Genomic DNA, 17,875 nt, shown 5'->3' on the forward strand with positions numbered 1-17,875 from the left:
AGTTTGCAGATGACACTAAACTGGGAAGAGTGGTAGATATGCTGGAGGGTAGGGATAGGATACAGAGGGACCTAGACAAATTACAGGATTGAGCCAAAAGAAATCTGATGAGGTTCAACAAGGACAAGTGCAGAGTCCTGCACTGCTACAGGGATCGAGTGGCTAAGCAGCAGTTCTGCAGAAAAGGACCTAGGGGTTACAGTGGACAAGAAGCTGGATATGAGTCAACAGTGTGCCCTTGTTGCCAAGAAGGCTAACAGCATTTTGGGCTGTATAAGTAGGAGCATCGCCAGTAGATTGAGGGAATGTGATCATTCCCCTCTATTCGGCATTGGTGAGGCCTCATCTGGAGTACTGTGTCCAGTTTTGGGCCCCACACTATAAGAAGGTTGTGGAAAAATTGGAAAGAGTCCAGCAGAGGGCAACAAAAATGATTAGGGGGCTGGAGCACATGACTTATGAGGAGAGGCTGAGGGAACTGGGATTGTTTAGTTTGCAGAGAGAAGAATGAGGGGGCATGGACTTCCTGTTTGCCACCCACAACCAAATTCTCTAGTAGTGGAAGCAGCAGATCACTGTGCCAAACAATCTCAATACCGCTCTACACCACAGGATAAAGACCCCAAGCATCTAGACCTTTTGGTTGCAAGGTCAGCACCTCCTTGCTTCTACAATTCTGCATTGCCAACTTCAGTGCCCTCTCGGCTAAATATGACTTTGACAATTATCTCTTTGAGTTTACCGCGGACATACCGGAAGACAGGAGAGCACAATTTAAATTAATCCTGATGGAGGGACAATTGGTCGCCAGGACAGCCTTACTGGCCTCCCTGGACATCGCTGATACTGCAGCCCGTACCACGGCTACAGCGATAGTGATGTGCAGAACCTCGTGGCTGCTATTGTCTGGCATACCAAAAGAGCTCCAACTAAAGGCTGAGGATTTACCTTTCGATAAAGACAAACTATTTTCAGCAAAAACTGATGAAGTCGTACACACCATGAAGGACTCTCAAGCAAGCCTTCGTACACTTGGCATATATACACCGCCCCCAAAAAAGGAAGTGGTACCAACCATACCAACGAAACAGGGATACTCAATATACCCGCCCTCAATCCAGGTCTTACGAGGCGGGCAAACACAGAAATAGATCATCTCGACACCGGCAGACACAACCTCAACAAACGGCGTCCCAACCATCAGGGAACAAACCAGTTTTGAAGGCTTGGTCAAGGGTCGGAACGACCTCCCCTTAACACCAGCACCTATTTTCCCATTTGGTCACCGCCTACAGGATTTTTATCAAGCTTGGGAGCATATTACACAAGACAGTTGGGTTTTACAAATAGTTCAATCGGGCTATTCCATCCCTTTCACTTTTTGTCCCCCTACTCTGTAGGACTGATGAATGAAATTGTTTTTAATTGTTTACTTTATTAATGTAACTTCATAAGTAAAGTTTTATGAATGAAACAATATTCATTCATAAAACTGGTTACCCCAATAACTGGCTAATTAACAGTTAAAATGCTTGTTAAGAGCCATAGCTGTTCAGTCAGCTGCCTTTGTAAGTTTCATTATCAATCCAATTCCTGCTTAAATCACTAAGACTTGCACTGTTTCAGTATTGTAATTTCTGTTCACCATTTATTACATTTGCCTACAGTGTAACTTCTGTTCACTGTTTGTCATATTGTAATTCAAACCCCATTTTAAAACATTTACTCCATTTTGTAAGGGCTTGCTGCAACCTTAATTTTTGCAAACCCTGCTGTAATCTTATTAGCTTAGTTTAAATGTGTAAATAAGGTATGTATGAATGATAAAATCAACCTCCAGCCCCAGCCTGTCCTGATTAAATAGAGTTCAAACACCAATGGCTGAAGATGCAGACAAGAGCCCTAACAAAGTAAGAAGAATCCACCCTAAAAAAAAAAAGGTACAATAAAAGGAAAATCAAAGCCAGGTCCGAGGCTGAAAGTCATGTCTGCAATTGACAGGTGATCAATCACCAAACCTGGAGGCAGCGTGACACAGCAAAACCTATAGACTCTGAATTCAAACTAAAGCCTACAAAAAGGATGGGTGAGATAAAAAACTTTGAAGGAGGGTAACATTCTGCTGCCAACATGGAAGGGCATCGGTGCATGCCCAACAGAGACCCAGCTCGTCCTTGTGCCCAGCTTTCCTGGCCAATTAGCCGCCACAAGTTACGAACCCAAGCTGCAAACTCAAGCAGGACTGGTAACTATGCAGCAGCTGCAGAACATCTGATGAATGTGTGTGTGTGTGTGTTTGTGTATAGGTATTAGGTAGAATGTGTGTGTATAAGGATTAAAATATTAATTATTGGTCATAAATCAAATTATCATAATAAATGTGGCATCTTTATCTTGTCCCCTTTAATAAGATCCTGCTAGTTTTTATTGGTATAACAACTCTACCCACCTTCCCGTCTTGGGACCGTTCTCACGAGCACCTTCTAAGACTGGAAGTAGATCATCAACTACAGCTAGATGCCATGGAACCAATACCAACACAATACAGAGGGAAGGGTTTTTATTCCCACTATTTCCTAATCCTGAAGAAAAGTGGTGGATGGCGACCGATACTAGACATTCGAAAACTCAACAAATTCATATGCTCCCAAAAATTCAAGATGGTTACTTTAGGCACAATAATCCCAGCGCTGGAATGGGGGACTGGTTTTCAGCCCTCGACCTACAAGATGCATATTTACACATCTCAATACATCCGGCTCACAGACGATTCCTCCGATTCACAGTGGGACACGACCACTTCCAATACAGAGTGCTCCCATTCAGACTGTCCACAGCACCGAGGGTGTTCTCCAAAACCCTTGCAGTAGTTGCAGCTCACCTGCGCAAACAAGGGATCATATTTTTCCCATACCTAGATGATTGTCTTATCAAAGGACACTTGTAAACAGAGACAGAAACAATTACACAATAGACCATCAACCTCTTCCAAAGACTGGGGTTGCAAATAAACTTTCAGAAGTCCACATTGATACCCACACAACAACTAGAATTCATCAAGGCACACCAGGACTCAACTCAAGCCAGAGCCGTAGCCATCAAACATCTCATAGACATCAGATACATCGGTCCATGAATCGAAGCACGGATGTGCCTACAATTACTAGGACACATGGCCGTCACCATGTTCATGGTAAAACACGTCAGATTACACATGTGGTGTCTTCAGGGCTGGCTGCGTTCAGAATACAGACCCACCAAACACAGCCCCAACATGGTGGTAACACCACTGACCAAGGTTTTAGCATCCCGACAATGGTGGACAAGACCAGAGAACATCTGCATAGGGGTTCCCTTTCACCACAGACCTCCTTCAATCATGATCTCAACAGGTGCCTCCCTATTGGGCTGGGGGGCACACCTGGACCACCACACGACACAAGGCAGGTGGTCGCCATCGGAAGCACACCTTCACATAACCTCCTAGAACTCAGAGCAGTAAGATACGCCTGTCTTCACTTCCTACCACTTTTAAGAAACGAATCAATTCGAGTGATGACAGACAATGTTGTAGGTATTTTCTACATCAACAGATAAGGGAGGGCATGATCCCACTCCCTATGCACCGAAGCCATGAGACTATGGAACTGGTGTATCCAGCACCACATCAACATCTCAGCTTCTTACCTACCAGGATGCCAAAACACCATTGCCGACACATTAAGCAGATGGCTCTCACAAGAGCACGAATGGGAACTGAATCCTGCGATCTTACACAGACATTCTATCAATGGGGGTTCCCATCTATCGACTTATGCGCCACAGCACAGAACCACAAATGCCTGCTATTTTGTTCCAGAGCGGGACTTCGTCCCCTATCCCTGGGGGATGCTTTCCTAATCCAGTGAGACAAGACTCCAGGGTGGGTGCCATATTAGGCCTTACTGTCCTTTCTGCTGCTGTTATGCACATAACTCCAAAGTCTCCCCCCCAACCATAGTGGGTACTGCTCTACATTCACCTGAAGTGGAGCACCCACAGGGACAGCATTCTAAGAAGAAGAGAGGGTTACTCACCTTGTGCAGTAACTGAGGTTCTTCGAGATGTGTCCCCCCGTGGGTGCTCCACTATCCACCCTCCTCCCCTCTACTTTGGAGTTCGACATGTGGACTCTATGGTAGAGAAGGAACTGAGGGGGTCGGGCCGTGCACACGCTGAAGAGACTCCAACGGCACCATGAGACAGTTGCTGCGCACGCGCGGCCTGGCCAGGCAATGCTACTGAAAATCTCTGATCAATGGTGCCGGGATGCACCATTACCTGAAGTGGAGCACCCACAGGGGGACACATCTCGAAGAATCTCAGTTACTGCACAAGGTGAGTAACCCTCTCTTACATAGATTCTATTTGAAGAGCTCTTATTGTAAAAATAGTTAAATATAAAACTAACATGAGGCACCTGGTTCTGATCGCACTTAAAAGCAGGGCTTCTGATTTTCAGTTTTATCCAATAAGCACTGATAAAACACCCCTGATAACAAACAAAAAAATAAAAAAATTGGTGTTTATCCACTAAACACTGGAAAAACACCAGAAATGGTTACTTGCATTTAAGGGCCTGTCTACACGGATCAATAATGCATACTACAGGGATGTGATTTCTAAAGTGCACTAACCTGTTGCGCATTAATTGGTCCATGTAGAGCTGCTGCTGCTTACCAAAGATTCCCTAGTGCATTTTAATGTAGTGCTGTTTGAAGCAGCACTATGTTAAAGCACACTAGAGAACATTACAAAGAGACTACTCATTACAGTATATACAAAGAGGAAAGCCCTGAAAAAACCTGATTTTTGACATCTTAAAAAACCTCAAATTGCAAAACATAAACCCTGAAAAAATGAAATAAATAAGCCCCCAAAAACAGAAATCCTGTTTATAATGAAGTAGTACTATTGACTTCAGTAGAGTTACTGTTAGTGTATATTGGAGCAAGTGAAATCAGAATCAGCTACAGGGGAACACTGTAAATGTTCCATTATTCTTATTTTTATTAATGTAGCAACTAGGAGTCCTAGTCATAGACCAAGACCCCATAGAGCTAGGTGCTGTACCACTGCGAATCAGTTACAACTCCATTTAAGAGGGTTGAGTGGGCAGCAATACTCAGAGAAAGGGCACACGATATAGATGTTGGAACAACATGAAACTGAATGTTTACAAATCTAAAGGTAGGCGGCTTTTAAGATTTGGACGTTATTGATTTCAGGCTAGTAAAAATAGAAAATATAGGGCCCAATTCTCCACTCTGTTATACTATTTTTACATTGATGTACGTTAAACTGGCGCAAAAAAAAAAAGCAGTGGTATTGGAGAATTAGGGCATCTTTATTGGTTTGATCTCTCTCTCTCTCTCTCTCTCTCTCTTTTTGGTTGAATTCCTGTTTACTTAGGCTAACCAAGAATGACTTACTTTTGGGTGTATCATGAGGAAGGGGTGGAGATACATATCATGACTGCATTCACCATTAGCTTGAACCTAGAGTCCTTGTTGGTATGTATGAGAGAGTTTAATTTTTATAAATGCTTAGACTTAGGGGCTGTGTCAGGGTTCCCTCCCCACTCTGAACTCTGGGGTACAGATGTGGGGACCTGCATGAAAGACCCCCTCAGCTTATATTCCACCAGCTTAAGTTAAAAACTTCTCCAAGGCACAAATTCCTTGCTCTGGGATGGTATCGCTGCCACCACCAACTGAGTTAGACAAAGATTCAGGAAAAGGACCACTTGGAGTTCTTGTTTCCCAAAAATATCCCCCGAAGCCCCTTCACCTCCTTTCCTGGGGTGGCTTGAGAATAATATACCAACCAAATAGGTAACCAAAGTGAGCACAGAGCAGACCCTTGGGTTTTTAGGACACTAAAAACCCAATCAGATTCTTAAAAAACAGAACTTTATTATAAAGAAAAAAGTAAAAGAAGTACCTCTGTAAAATCAGAATGGAAGGTAATTTTACAGGGTGTGGTGACGACGCAGGAAACAGAACGCCAGGTTTGTTGGTAGCCAGAGAGCTTTACAAGCCTCTTGCAAAAAGCCTCCCAGGAAAACTTTTCTTGGGGTTTTTATTTCTCTCCTTACTTTGTTTACAACTCTTCTTAGTGGTTACATTCCTGCGCATAGAAAAGCCAGGCAGTATACATGCACATAAGATAACGAACCCATCTCTTGAGCGCGTGAACACCAGCTGCGAGGGTACAATCAAATCAGCCAAATAAGTTTCCCAAACACAAACGCTGGATTGAAGGTCACTCCTGCCTCGTAGCCCTGGGAGCAGTTTGCCGCGCCCGTGGGCTGGCGATTCGGGAGCTATGCATCCCTACAACAGGGTAATAAGATTTAAAACACAGAGGATTCCCCTCTAGGCAAAACTTTAAAGTTACAAAAAAACAGGAATAAACATCCCTCTTAGCATAGGGAAAATTCACAAGCTAAAACAAAAGAGAATCTAACTCATTTCCTTACTGTTTCTGTAATATTAGATGTATCATTTCAGTAGGAGCTGGATTACTTGCTTGGTCTCTCTCTTTGTCTCAGAGAGAACAATACACACACAGAGAGAGCACAAAGCAAAAACCTCTCCCTACAGATTTGAAAGTATTTTCTCCCCTTATTGGTCATTTTGGTCAGGTGCCAACCAGGTTATTTAAGCTTCTTAACCCTTTACAGGTAAAGGAGGGATTTTATGCTACCCTTAGCTGTATGTTCATGACACACCTTCCCCCCCCCCCAAATCACAGACAGTGCTGGATAGCCTGCTCCACACTGCCTGTGATTTCTTCCTGGAGCTCTGTGTCAATGGAGTGGTATGCCTGTTCGGTCCGTCCTGGGGTGGCTTAGAACATCGGCATGAAGCTAGTGCACAGTTCCTTGATCTGCTGTTGCTGCATATGTCCAAGGGTCATGGAGAGGTTCACCTCTTCCACGCCACTGTTACTTTTTCCTTCGTAGTAGACACCTTCAGGGCACTTAGCGTCATCTCCTCCCTGGGCTGTAAACTGACAAACCTTTAATTCTCTGGAATAAAAGGGCTTTAGAGAATTAACATGGTACACCTTAGGCTTTAGGTTTGAGGTTGGGGATGCTATGAGATAGTTAACAGCTCCCAGGCGCTCTTGGACCATGAATGGCCCTTCCCATGACACTTCCATCTTATGAGCCTGGAGCGCCTTCAAGACCATGACCTGGTCCCCTACTTTGAAGGAACACTCTCTGGCATGTTTATCATGCCAGGCTTTTTGCTCTTCCTGAGCATCTTTTAGGTTTTCTCTAGCAAGGGCTAAAGAGGTTTGGAGGGTGTTTTGTAGGTTGTTTACAAAGTCCAGAATGTTAGTTCCTGGAGAAGGCGTAAACCCCTCCCATTGCTACTTCACCAACTGTAATGGCCCCTTAACTTCGCGGCCATACACAAGTTCAAATGGTGAAAACCTTAAACTGGGATGTAGTACAGCCCTATAGGCAAAGAGCAACTGCTGCAACTCTAGGTCCCAATCATTGGAGTGCTTATTTGTGGGGTTCCATGCGGAGCGGATAAAGCACACGACCAATGTGGTTGCAAGCTGAATCTGAATCCTGTTTATTGCAAGCTTTCTTTTATAGTTATTCTCAACATTACATAACACAATTAGGCTATAATAACACATCTATGGATTGGACAAGAAGGAGAATCATGTGTTTATCACATGTATAGCCCCACACCGATTGGTTCAACTGTTCCTTACATAAGGCCATGATTTGTTTACCTCATCTTATATAATACTAGACCACCAGGGGGCCTTACATAAGGCCATGATCATCTTATATAATCCTAGACCACCAGGGGGCCTTACATAAGGCCATGATTTGTTTACCTGGCAAGTGTCCCATCGTGACCCTTACCTCCTCATGGAACTTTTCATTAGGTTGGTGTATTGATGATACATCCCCACACCTCCCCCCTTTTTCTTAAATAAGGTCTATAGGAGGGTCCAACTAACATTAGGACAATTACTAGCCACCTGACTACTTTTTTTTTTTTTTTTTGAACCTATAAAACTGACGACAAGTGACATTTAACAACTGGGAAATATATGGAGAACTATTAAAAAACATAACATTACATAAATACCCACGAAAACCATTGGGGTGTAAATAAGGATAGCCAATAAGACATGTTCTAAAGGGATCCGATGGGGTGGCCATGGACAAGCAAAAAGGGCTTCTTGGCCAGTCTGGTTCGCCCAGGTGATACAAACATTTTGTCGTGGGTTAACAAAAGGTACAGAGTTTGGACATACAAAGACCCCCTGCTCCTATAATAAGGAGTCCGAACAAATAGAAGTACCACATTATCAGGTGTCTAGGCTGTGACAAACAATAAGTGCAGGTCCGGTGCTGCGGGGTCCTGTGGATCCGGTGTCACTACTGGATAAGCCTCGGGCGCAAATTCCCCCTCTATATGGGCTTCCCTAATAAGTCCGTGCCAACGCCGTACGGAGTCCGGGGGGCCCGAGCCGCCCGGGATATTGTCCGAAGCATGTCGCAGGGTGGAAACATCGGATGAGCAAACGGGTTGGCGACATCCAGTGGCCGGTGCGTGGACACGTTATCCTGTCCAGTGCACCCAATCGCGCAGCCCCACAAACCACAATGAGGACAGGGGGTAGCTACATCATTCGCCGGAGGGATCTTATCCGGCGGTTTTTTCCTATATGTCCTTTCAAAGTTAGATAAGCCTGGCTCCGCCATTCTTTTCAACCTATTCCGCAACTTCTCACCCTGCCCCGGGAACTCCGCCCGGAACTCTGGGGTACAAACATCACTGGTGACAGGAAAGCCGGGCTGGTTCAGGGCTCGCAATGTGTGGGACTGCGGGGGATGGCTCTCACCGGCCAAATGGGACAACTGATTCAGCATGTCCTGTAGCTGAAGGCCCTGTTTGTACATTCCCGCGTTTCTGCCCCCATTTCAACAAACGGGACAACGCGTCAGAGGGAAGCTTCTCTCCCCGCTTTTTAGCGATGCGTAATAAAAAATCATGCACCATCTCCTCCCCTGCAGACAAAGCAGAGCCCATTTTATTAAAAGCAGCCGCTCACCTGTGAGCTCACGAACGTCTCTCTCGGACGACCAGGAGCCGGTATCCTCCGGTACCTCCTGCCGCGGCTGCCACCTCTGCCTTTTCTCACCGAACGCTTTAGTCGGCTGTGAGCTCACGAACGTCTCTCTCGGACGACCAGGAGCCGGTATCCTCCGGTACCTCCTGCCGCAGCTGCCACCTCTGCCTTTTCTCAAACCATGTTCAGTTTTTGGTCGTGCTCCAGTTGACACTGAGCTTGGCAAACCATTTAAATCTTGGTACCCTGCCCTCTTATTCCCACAGATTCCCTTTATCTCTGTGAAGAAGGCCTGTCTCCACCTTAACAGGGCATGGCTGTTTGCGCTTTTTGGAAGAAGGAGTTCTGGAAGGAGAAGAGCCAGCACTGAGAGCCTCTTCAATATCTAAATTCAATTGTTCCAGTTTCTTCATGAGAGATGACATAGAGTCTGACCACTCAGATCCTTTTTTTTGGTTGGATCTGCTTTCTCTTTGCTCAGCTTTTGAGACAACACCTGTTGGGTCTACTGTCTGAGAACATTGATCCCTGCTCCACTGGCGGCTGTATCTAGTATGATCTCTGCTAGCTCACTCTGGGCAAAGTCCTGGCTGCCTTGATGTCCAAGCCGAATCACGTCGGGGTCACCATTTGTGGGGTTCCATGCGGAGCGGATAAAGCACACGACCAATGTGGTTGCAAGCTGAATCTGAATCCTGTTTATTGCAAGCTTTCTTTTATAGTTATTCTCAACATTACATAACACAATTAGGCTATAATAACACATCTATGGATTGGACAAGAAGGAGAATCATGTGTTTATCACATGTATAGCCCCACACCGATTGGTTCAACTGTTCCTTACATAAGGCCATGATTTGTTTACCTCATCTTATATAATACTAGACCACCAGGGGGCCTTACATAAGGCCATGATCATCTTATATAATCCTAGACCACCAGGGGGCCTTACATAAGGCCATGATTTGTTTACCTGGCAAGTGTCCCATCGTGACCCTTACCTCCTCATGGAACTTTTCATTAGGTTGGTGTATTGATGATACATCCCCACACTTATTTACGAATCATGGTCCCCAAAGTTCCATTAAACTTCTCCACCAGGCCATTTGTTTGATGGTGGTAAAGGATTGCAACCAAGTGGTTCACCCCATGAGCTTCCCATAGACTTTTCATGGTCCCTGCCAGGAAATTAGTTCCCGAATCTGTAAGGATGTCAGAGGGCCAATCTACCCTGGCAAAAATGTCTGTTAATGCCTGGCACACACTTTTAGCCCTGGTGTTGCTTAGAGCTTCTGCTTCCGGCCATTGGGTGGCAAAATCCATGAAAGTTAGTATGTACTGTTTTCCTCTGGGTGTCTTTTTTGGAAAAGGACCCAGAATATTCACAGCTACTCACTGAAATGGAACCTCAATTATGGGGAGAGGCTGGAGAGGAGCTTTGACCTGGTCTTGGGGTTTTCCCACTCTTTGGCACACCTTACAAGACTGGACATAGGTAGAAACGTCCTTGCCCATTCCCTCCCAGTGGAAGGACTTCCCCAAACAGTCTTTGGTCCTGTTCACCCGAGCATGGCCACTAGGATGATCATGGGCTAAGCTCGAGAGCTTTACCCGATACTTAGTTGGAACTACCAACTGTCTTTGAGGATGCCAGTCCTCCTGGTGCCCACCAGAAAGAGTTTCCTTGTATAAAAATCCTCTTTCTACAACATACCAGGATTGATTTGAAGAGCTGAGAGGCGGTGGGTTGCCCCATGCTGCCGTCTAAGCTCCCTGGAGGCTATCATCTGCTTCCTGCTTGGCCTGGAACTATTCTTTTGATGCTGGAGACATTAATTCATCACTGGATTGTGGACTTGGGCTTGATCTCTCTGGAAGTGATGTAGGTGATGGGGCTGTTTCCCTTGACTGTGAACCACTCTCCACTGGTGCACTAGGTCGTGTTTCAGGCTTCGGCTGAGCCTCTTGCGCAGGTTTAGCTGCTGCCAGTGTAGGCATGGTGGTGCCCTCTTGCGTTGGAGTTGTAGACGGGGTTGCAAGCACTGGATTCAGTGCTCGCAATGGTTCTGGTGCTGGTTGCTCTGCCAGTTCTGGTTCTGGGCCTGGCTCTGGCTGGGTCTCTGTGACTGGATCCACTACTGCTGTTGCAGATGTTGGCAGGGGGTCCGGTTCCACCACCTCAGTCTGGGTCTCTGGTTACACAGACTGGGCCCTTGTAGAAGCCTCAGGAACAGAGCTAGGTGTGAAAGCTTGTTTACCCTGGCTGCGGGTGACCATTCCCACCCTCTTGGCTAGCTTCACATGGTTGGCCCAGTCTTCCCCCAGCAGCATGGGAATGGAATAATCATCATAGATGGCAAAAGTCCACATTCCTGACCAGCCCTTGTACTGGACAAGCAACTTGGCTGTAGGTAAGTCAAAAGAGTTTGACTTGAAGGGTTGAATCATCACTTGGGCCTCTGGGTTGATGAATTTGGGGTCCACTAAGGATTGGTGGATAGCTGACACCTGTGCTTCAGTGTCCATCCACGCAATAATCTTCCCGCCCACACTCACGGTTTCCCTTTGCTCTGAGGGTGTCTGGGAGGCATCTGGGCCTGAGGACCTTTGGTGTGACCCCAGTGCAATGAACTGTAATCAGTTGGGGTAGGTGGGGCAGTTCACCTTTACATGCCCCAGCTTGTTACATTTAAAACATCATTCAGCTGACTGGTCACTGGGGCAAGGTGGGTTGCTGGAGAATGGTGTGGTGGGACTATAAGGTGTCTGGGGTTTTCCTTGGGATGTAGTTGGGACCTTGGGCTGGCCCCAGTGGTATGGTGAGGTCTCGGGGTGTCCTCCTGGTATCCGCCCAAACTGCGACCAGGGTTGTTCCTCTGTGCTACCTGCACCCATTTTGTTCTGATTTGCCCCACCTCTCTGACTGTCTGGGACTGTTCGTATTGATCAGCATAAGAAGCAAGACTTTCTGCTGAGTCCGTTTTCTTATCCCATAAACACTGTTTTACATCATCATTGGTCAGGAACTGCTCCTGGACAACCAAGTCACACATTCCTTCAAAGCTAGTTACAGCCCTGCCTTTGACCCATTTATCTAAGGCCTTGGCTACACTTGGGAATTCACAGCGCTGCCGCGGCAGCGCTGTGAAGCGCAAATGTAGTCGCGCCACCAGCACTGCGAGAGAGCTCTCTCAGCGCTGTATGTACTCCACCTCTCCGAGGGGAGTAGCTTGCAGCGCTGCGAGCGAGCGTGCAGCACTGCAGGCGCTGATTACACTGACGCTTTACAGCGCTGCACTCGCTGCGCTGGGGGGGGACGTTTTCACACCCCTGAGCGCAGCAAGTTGCAGTGCTGCACAGCGCCAGTGTAGCCAAGGCCTAACAGATCCTTCATCTGGTTTACATAAGCTTCGTTACTTAGTCCAGCCCCTCTCTTAAGGGCTCTAAATTTTACTCTGTAAGTTTCAGGTGTAATTTGAAATTGTTTCAAAACCAAATCCTTAAATTAACCATAGTCAGAAGCATCCTCAATAGGCATCTTGTTGAATATGTCCAGAGCTCTTCCAGTCAATTTTGCTACCAAAGTGGTCATCTTGTGATCGTCAGGAATTGCATGGAGGGTGCACAGAAATTTCTCAAAGGTGATGAAATATTCAGCAATGTCACTGGATTCATCATACTGCGGACATAGTTGCTCCCATTTGTTAATTTTTGGGGAAGTGGAGCCAGCTGCTGAAGGGTTCCATCGTTTCCACTCCATCACCTCCAGTTCATGCTGCCTCTCTCTTTCCCTCTCCTCCTCAGAATGCTGCCTCTCCCTTACCCTCTCCTCCCTGGCAGCTTTGTCTCTGGCCACTTGTGCATCAATCTCCATCCGTCTCAGTTCTAGCTGTCATGTTCCTTCTTTCTTTCCTCAGCTTCAAATCTGGCTAATTTCAGTTTTTTCTGGACATCACTTTCTGTCACCCTAGCCTTTCTGCGCTTGTCATCCTAGCCTAACCCGAGAGTTTAGAAAGAAAACAAAACAGCTTGTGAATTCCCTTGCAGGACTTAGCTACTCTGCCCTGAGGCAGAGAGGGGAAAAAAAAATCTCCAGCTGCTCTCAGCTTAAAAAAAAAAAAAGTGCCCTTTGAAAAACCAGGGAGGTTTTTTTTTTTAAGTCAGCCTTAAAGAAAAAATGTTTTTAAAATCCTGAGGTTTGTGCTTCTGGTTCAAAATGATCCCACCATGCTGCCACCATGTCAGGGTTCCCTCCCCACTCTGAACTCTGGGGTACAGATGTGGGGACCTGCATGAAAAACCCTGTAAATTTATATTCCACCAATTTAGGTTAAAAACTTCTCCAAGGCACAAATTCCGTGGATTATTTCCTCTTCATATAAATTCTCACTGATATATACAACATTTTTATAACTGGAATTGCCAGGATGTTTGAAAGTCCAAGTTTTTTCAGTTTCTTATTAACTTAATATAACATCTAAAATATTAAGATATTTTTTTAACTGTGAATGCACACTCTTCTCTATTGTAAGGAACTGGAGCATCTGGTTGCATGGGAAACTGCTCTGTCAGGAATCAATTCATGTAACCAGAAAGCTATTTTAAAACTACATTTAGTTTAGGTCATGTATATAACTTGTTCAGTATTGTGGATGTTAGTGTGTTTAACTGTATTAGGCTATTGCATTATTAAGTCATCAGTCTCTTATTTAATTCAAAAGGACCCAACATAACTTCAAAGGTTCCTCATGCACAGACTGGATGGTAGTGTAATTGTTTAACATGCTGCTGTTCCTAGAATTGAACTTTTAAGTGCTGAAATATTGACTTGATGAAATCAAGAGGAGCTGAAACGTTAGAATTTCTTTGATCTCTTAAGTAACTGTAAACATTTAATTGCTTTAAGTACTGTAGCTGATTTACACAGCTGATTACCTGGCTAATTTTTAGTCAGCCTAGGTGATCTGCTCCTTTTTTCCAGATTTGTAATGTGTATTTATATGGAATTGTATTTTCCAGAGCACCCCTCTGAAAAGTGACACAAAAATTTACTTTATAACTATATTTTAGAAGGATATACATTCTAGACTCAGCATTCTGCACATTCTTTATCATTACTAATATGGATCATGATGACTACTTTTCCTTTTCGTGCCAGATGTTGGCTCAGATATACTGTTTATAACCCCAGTGCCAGGTGGTGCTGGCAGATAAGACTATATGGTTTTCAATGCTATATTCTTTAGTATGTAGTCCCCATAGTTCAACTACCTGCCTTTCTTATGCCTGCCACACAGTTATGTCTTGGAGGTTGAAATGTTTCACATTGTCCAGCTAATGCATTCTATTTTTCTCTGAAATTTTAATATCTTAAATATGATTACAGTACTACATCAAACTACAATTAGACAATGAAGATATTGATGGTGAAATACATTGGCTAAAGAATGAAAAATGAAAGAAAATGATGATAAGCATCTGCTACAGAGCACTAATTGCATAAGAGAGCACATTTGATAAATTCCTGGACTTGTATTATTTGGTCTCCTTTTAGGTGTGATAAGATGAAGTATGAAAACCCAACAATGTGGAAGAAGGCTAGGCAATTTGTGATGCTATTAGGCAAAACACAATAACTGTGAAAAATTGCACAACAAATAAGAAATGGCCACAGTGACTTTGAGGGTACTCAAAAATGTGAGGTTAAAAAACAAACTTGTGCTGTATTTAGAAAAGAAGAAAGATAACTAAATATGAATATGGGAAGGATAAGAAACAGAGTAAGTTACCACAGCGCAAAGGTGTTCAGCAACTTAAGAATGTTTTTTATAAATGTATCAGGTGTTCTAAGAACATCTCCTGGCAGAGAGTCTTAAGAAATCTTATACTCAATATTAATTCAAACCAATGAGGATACAATCAATGTTGTATGGATTAAAAATGACTGAAAATCTATAAATGAAGGTTAATGATAAAAAGCAACATACTGAATTAGGGAAAAAATCTCTAAAGCTTCATTAAGGGCCCAAGTCTACTCCCATTGAAGTCAACAAGAGATATAGGAGAAATGGCATATTAATGAAATTCACAGAAAGTACTAAATACAAAGAAATTACAAACATGAGGATCAGTGGAGGTAGAAAAGTAGCTGAGAGCCACCTTTGTCTCCCCACATCCTGGCACAACGACACCAAGAATACGTTAGACACGGTCAAGAAATGAGTCCACTGTAATTTACACAGGTCTAATGCCTCCAAGCATTGCCTCTTCAGGAGAGTGCCTCCTCCTCCTCCTTCCCAGCATGGCTTTGTCTTTGCAAAGGCTTGAGCTCACAATTCTGGTCCTTAAGGACTAGGGTAACCGTCATTATCTATCTAGCTTATCTCAGTATCTTCAGTATTCCCTTCGACTTCTCAATACTTATTCTAAGAAATATCTTGAATACTGAATGTTTTTTGTTAATTATCTAAGAAAACTGGCAAACTTTTTAAAGGGCCACTATACTACATATTCAAAGTACTGTAGAAGAATTAATTCATGGTAATAGATTTTTCAGTTGTACCAGTGTAGTAGATTGAGCTTTTCATACAAATAAGAAGTGAGGCTGAATTGATTTTTACTGAGACCATATAATAGCTCTACTATGGTTAGCAAGGATTAGTACCAGCTAAATAAAAGAGTGTTGTTCATTGGCAGAATTGAACTCTAGTGCCATTATAGGGTATAAAACTTAAGAAGGGTATATATTGCTTCTCTAATAAACAATTCTGTTCAGTTAGGAGTGACTCCAGAGCTGAGGGTGTATTTGCACTAAATGTAGGATAGTAATCCCTGGATTGCACACATATAAATGATTGAATTTAGTCTCCATATTTTACATTCTAACTCTTTCTGTTTGCATTTTTCTCTAATATTGCATTTCCTATATTTTTTTTTTCTAAAAAAATTAACTTTAGCAGAGAAAACATTTTTAAATGCTCCCTTTTTGAAATTTGGCCCTGAGAGTCCCTTTTGTTCAGTCTCTTGTACCTAAAGAACCAAAGTTATCACATACTCCAAGCTTCATTCACATACACATTCTGATCAGAGATGGGCAACTTTTCATATATTTATATATAACCCAATAACATTTACTACCATAGTTTCACTTCCTATTTTAGCCCTACAAAGAGTAAGTGACATATCCATTTTCTAATGCTGCTAGCTTACCTCCCTGCTTCAAGCTCCAAGGTGGACTGAATTTTTGTTTCAGAGTACTAGAAAGCAATTAAAAATATAAAAACATGACACTTCATCTTATGTAACATACAGTAGAGTACAAATGCAAAATTATGCTATTTCAGTATTACAGCTCCCTAGGTATTTTAGAGCACAACTGCCTTTACTTTATTTGTAATTGTTTACATTTTTATTTATATTTTGTAATATTGTTTTTTTTTCTTTCTATTGATCTAGCTGGAAGTCCTTGCTTTTTGGATAAGACTCATCTTATAAAGAAAGGAGCTGCACGCTTGAAGCGAGAAAATATAGATAGAATTCATGACTCAGTGGCCTTTTTTGAAACTGGTGGAGTCGCATCTATTCCAGATGCTCCACAAATTTCTGATCAAATACTTGGAATAGAAGGATCAACTGGTAAGCCAATAATACTGGGAGAAACCTGATTATTCATTTATACTAATCAGTGTTCCAACACTTCATAGAAATTGTTGATCTAGGGTGTTTTTGTTTTGATCTCTTCCCCTCGCATTGCTTATTCCCTAACACTGGGTGATAATTCTAGTCCTAGATTCACCTCTCTCAAACAGGCTGGACGGACAGCATTAGAAACCAAAACTCTTTTTGTGCCTACACAAAACAAGAATGGAAATTTTGGCATTGTCTTCAGTGGGGTCAGTATTTCACACTCAGAGCCTCTATGAAGTAGTGATTCCTTTGCCACTCGGCTACAGGACCAATCCTTGTCTATATTCATTTTGATGTCAGTCTGTCTACTCTTGTGTCTAATTATATTCTAACATTTTTTCTGTTTTAGTTCCAGTGTATGTTCTCATTAATTCCAAAGACTTAATTCTTAAGTGTTTGACTCAAAAGCTGTTAAAGCAGAGAATCGTTGATCCAAAATATCAGTGGATTGGTCCCATAGGATTGATAACCAAAGGTAATTATATTTTTAATATTTGCAGCCAATTTACACCTTCTAATTTTACTTTTGCACTGAGTCAAACTGTAATAGAATATGCAAACAAGAGTAGTTTGGATAAATGTATTGCATTTGATAGGAATCATAAATGGATTCTGAGGAAAAATAACCAATCAGGAGTAATATAAGTAGAAAGCAATATAAACAGTTTGAAGGGTATATTTGGTAAAATTGTAAGTTTGAAATTAGTGGTATAAAAAGAAGAAAAAGTTTTATTTTAAGGAAATATTCATGTATGGGGCAAATGTGGATCCACATCTATTTTAGATTGTACAGTTTGAGCTGCTGCCAACAACACAGACAAAACAGCCCTCTAAAGTTATGGGTACATAACTAGCTGAAAAGAGAAACTGCTTAAAACCATATGATTCTGGTCATCTTCCCATTGCAGTTAGGCTCCATGTTTTACTCCTTGTGGAATTCGGTGCCAAAAAATTAAAAATTTAGTGCACAATATTTTAAAATTCTGCAAAATGCGGCATATTTTATTTGTCAAAACACAATATAATCACACCAGTTTCA

General features: G+C 43.1%; 1 protein-coding gene across 2 annotated transcripts in view; it reads left to right on the top strand.

Annotated features, from left to right (window-relative positions):
• The window catches only part of LOC128831018 (zona pellucida-binding protein 1-like), a 48,461-nt gene that overhangs the window by 6,556 nt on the left and 24,030 nt on the right, over window positions 1-17,875 (top strand). For both annotated transcript variants that reach the window (XM_054017047.1, XM_054017048.1), the window contains exons 2-3: window positions 16,606-16,785; window positions 17,186-17,311. In XM_054017047.1, the coding sequence (XP_053873022.1) occupies window positions 16,606-16,785; window positions 17,186-17,311 (306 nt within the window). The remainder of the gene's footprint in view (window positions 1-16,605; window positions 16,786-17,185; window positions 17,312-17,875) is intronic.

Source organism: Malaclemys terrapin, chromosome 2 (genome assembly GCF_027887155.1).
Source record: "Malaclemys terrapin pileata isolate rMalTer1 chromosome 2, rMalTer1.hap1, whole genome shotgun sequence".
Lineage (NCBI taxonomy): Eukaryota > Metazoa > Chordata > Testudines > Emydidae > Malaclemys > Malaclemys terrapin.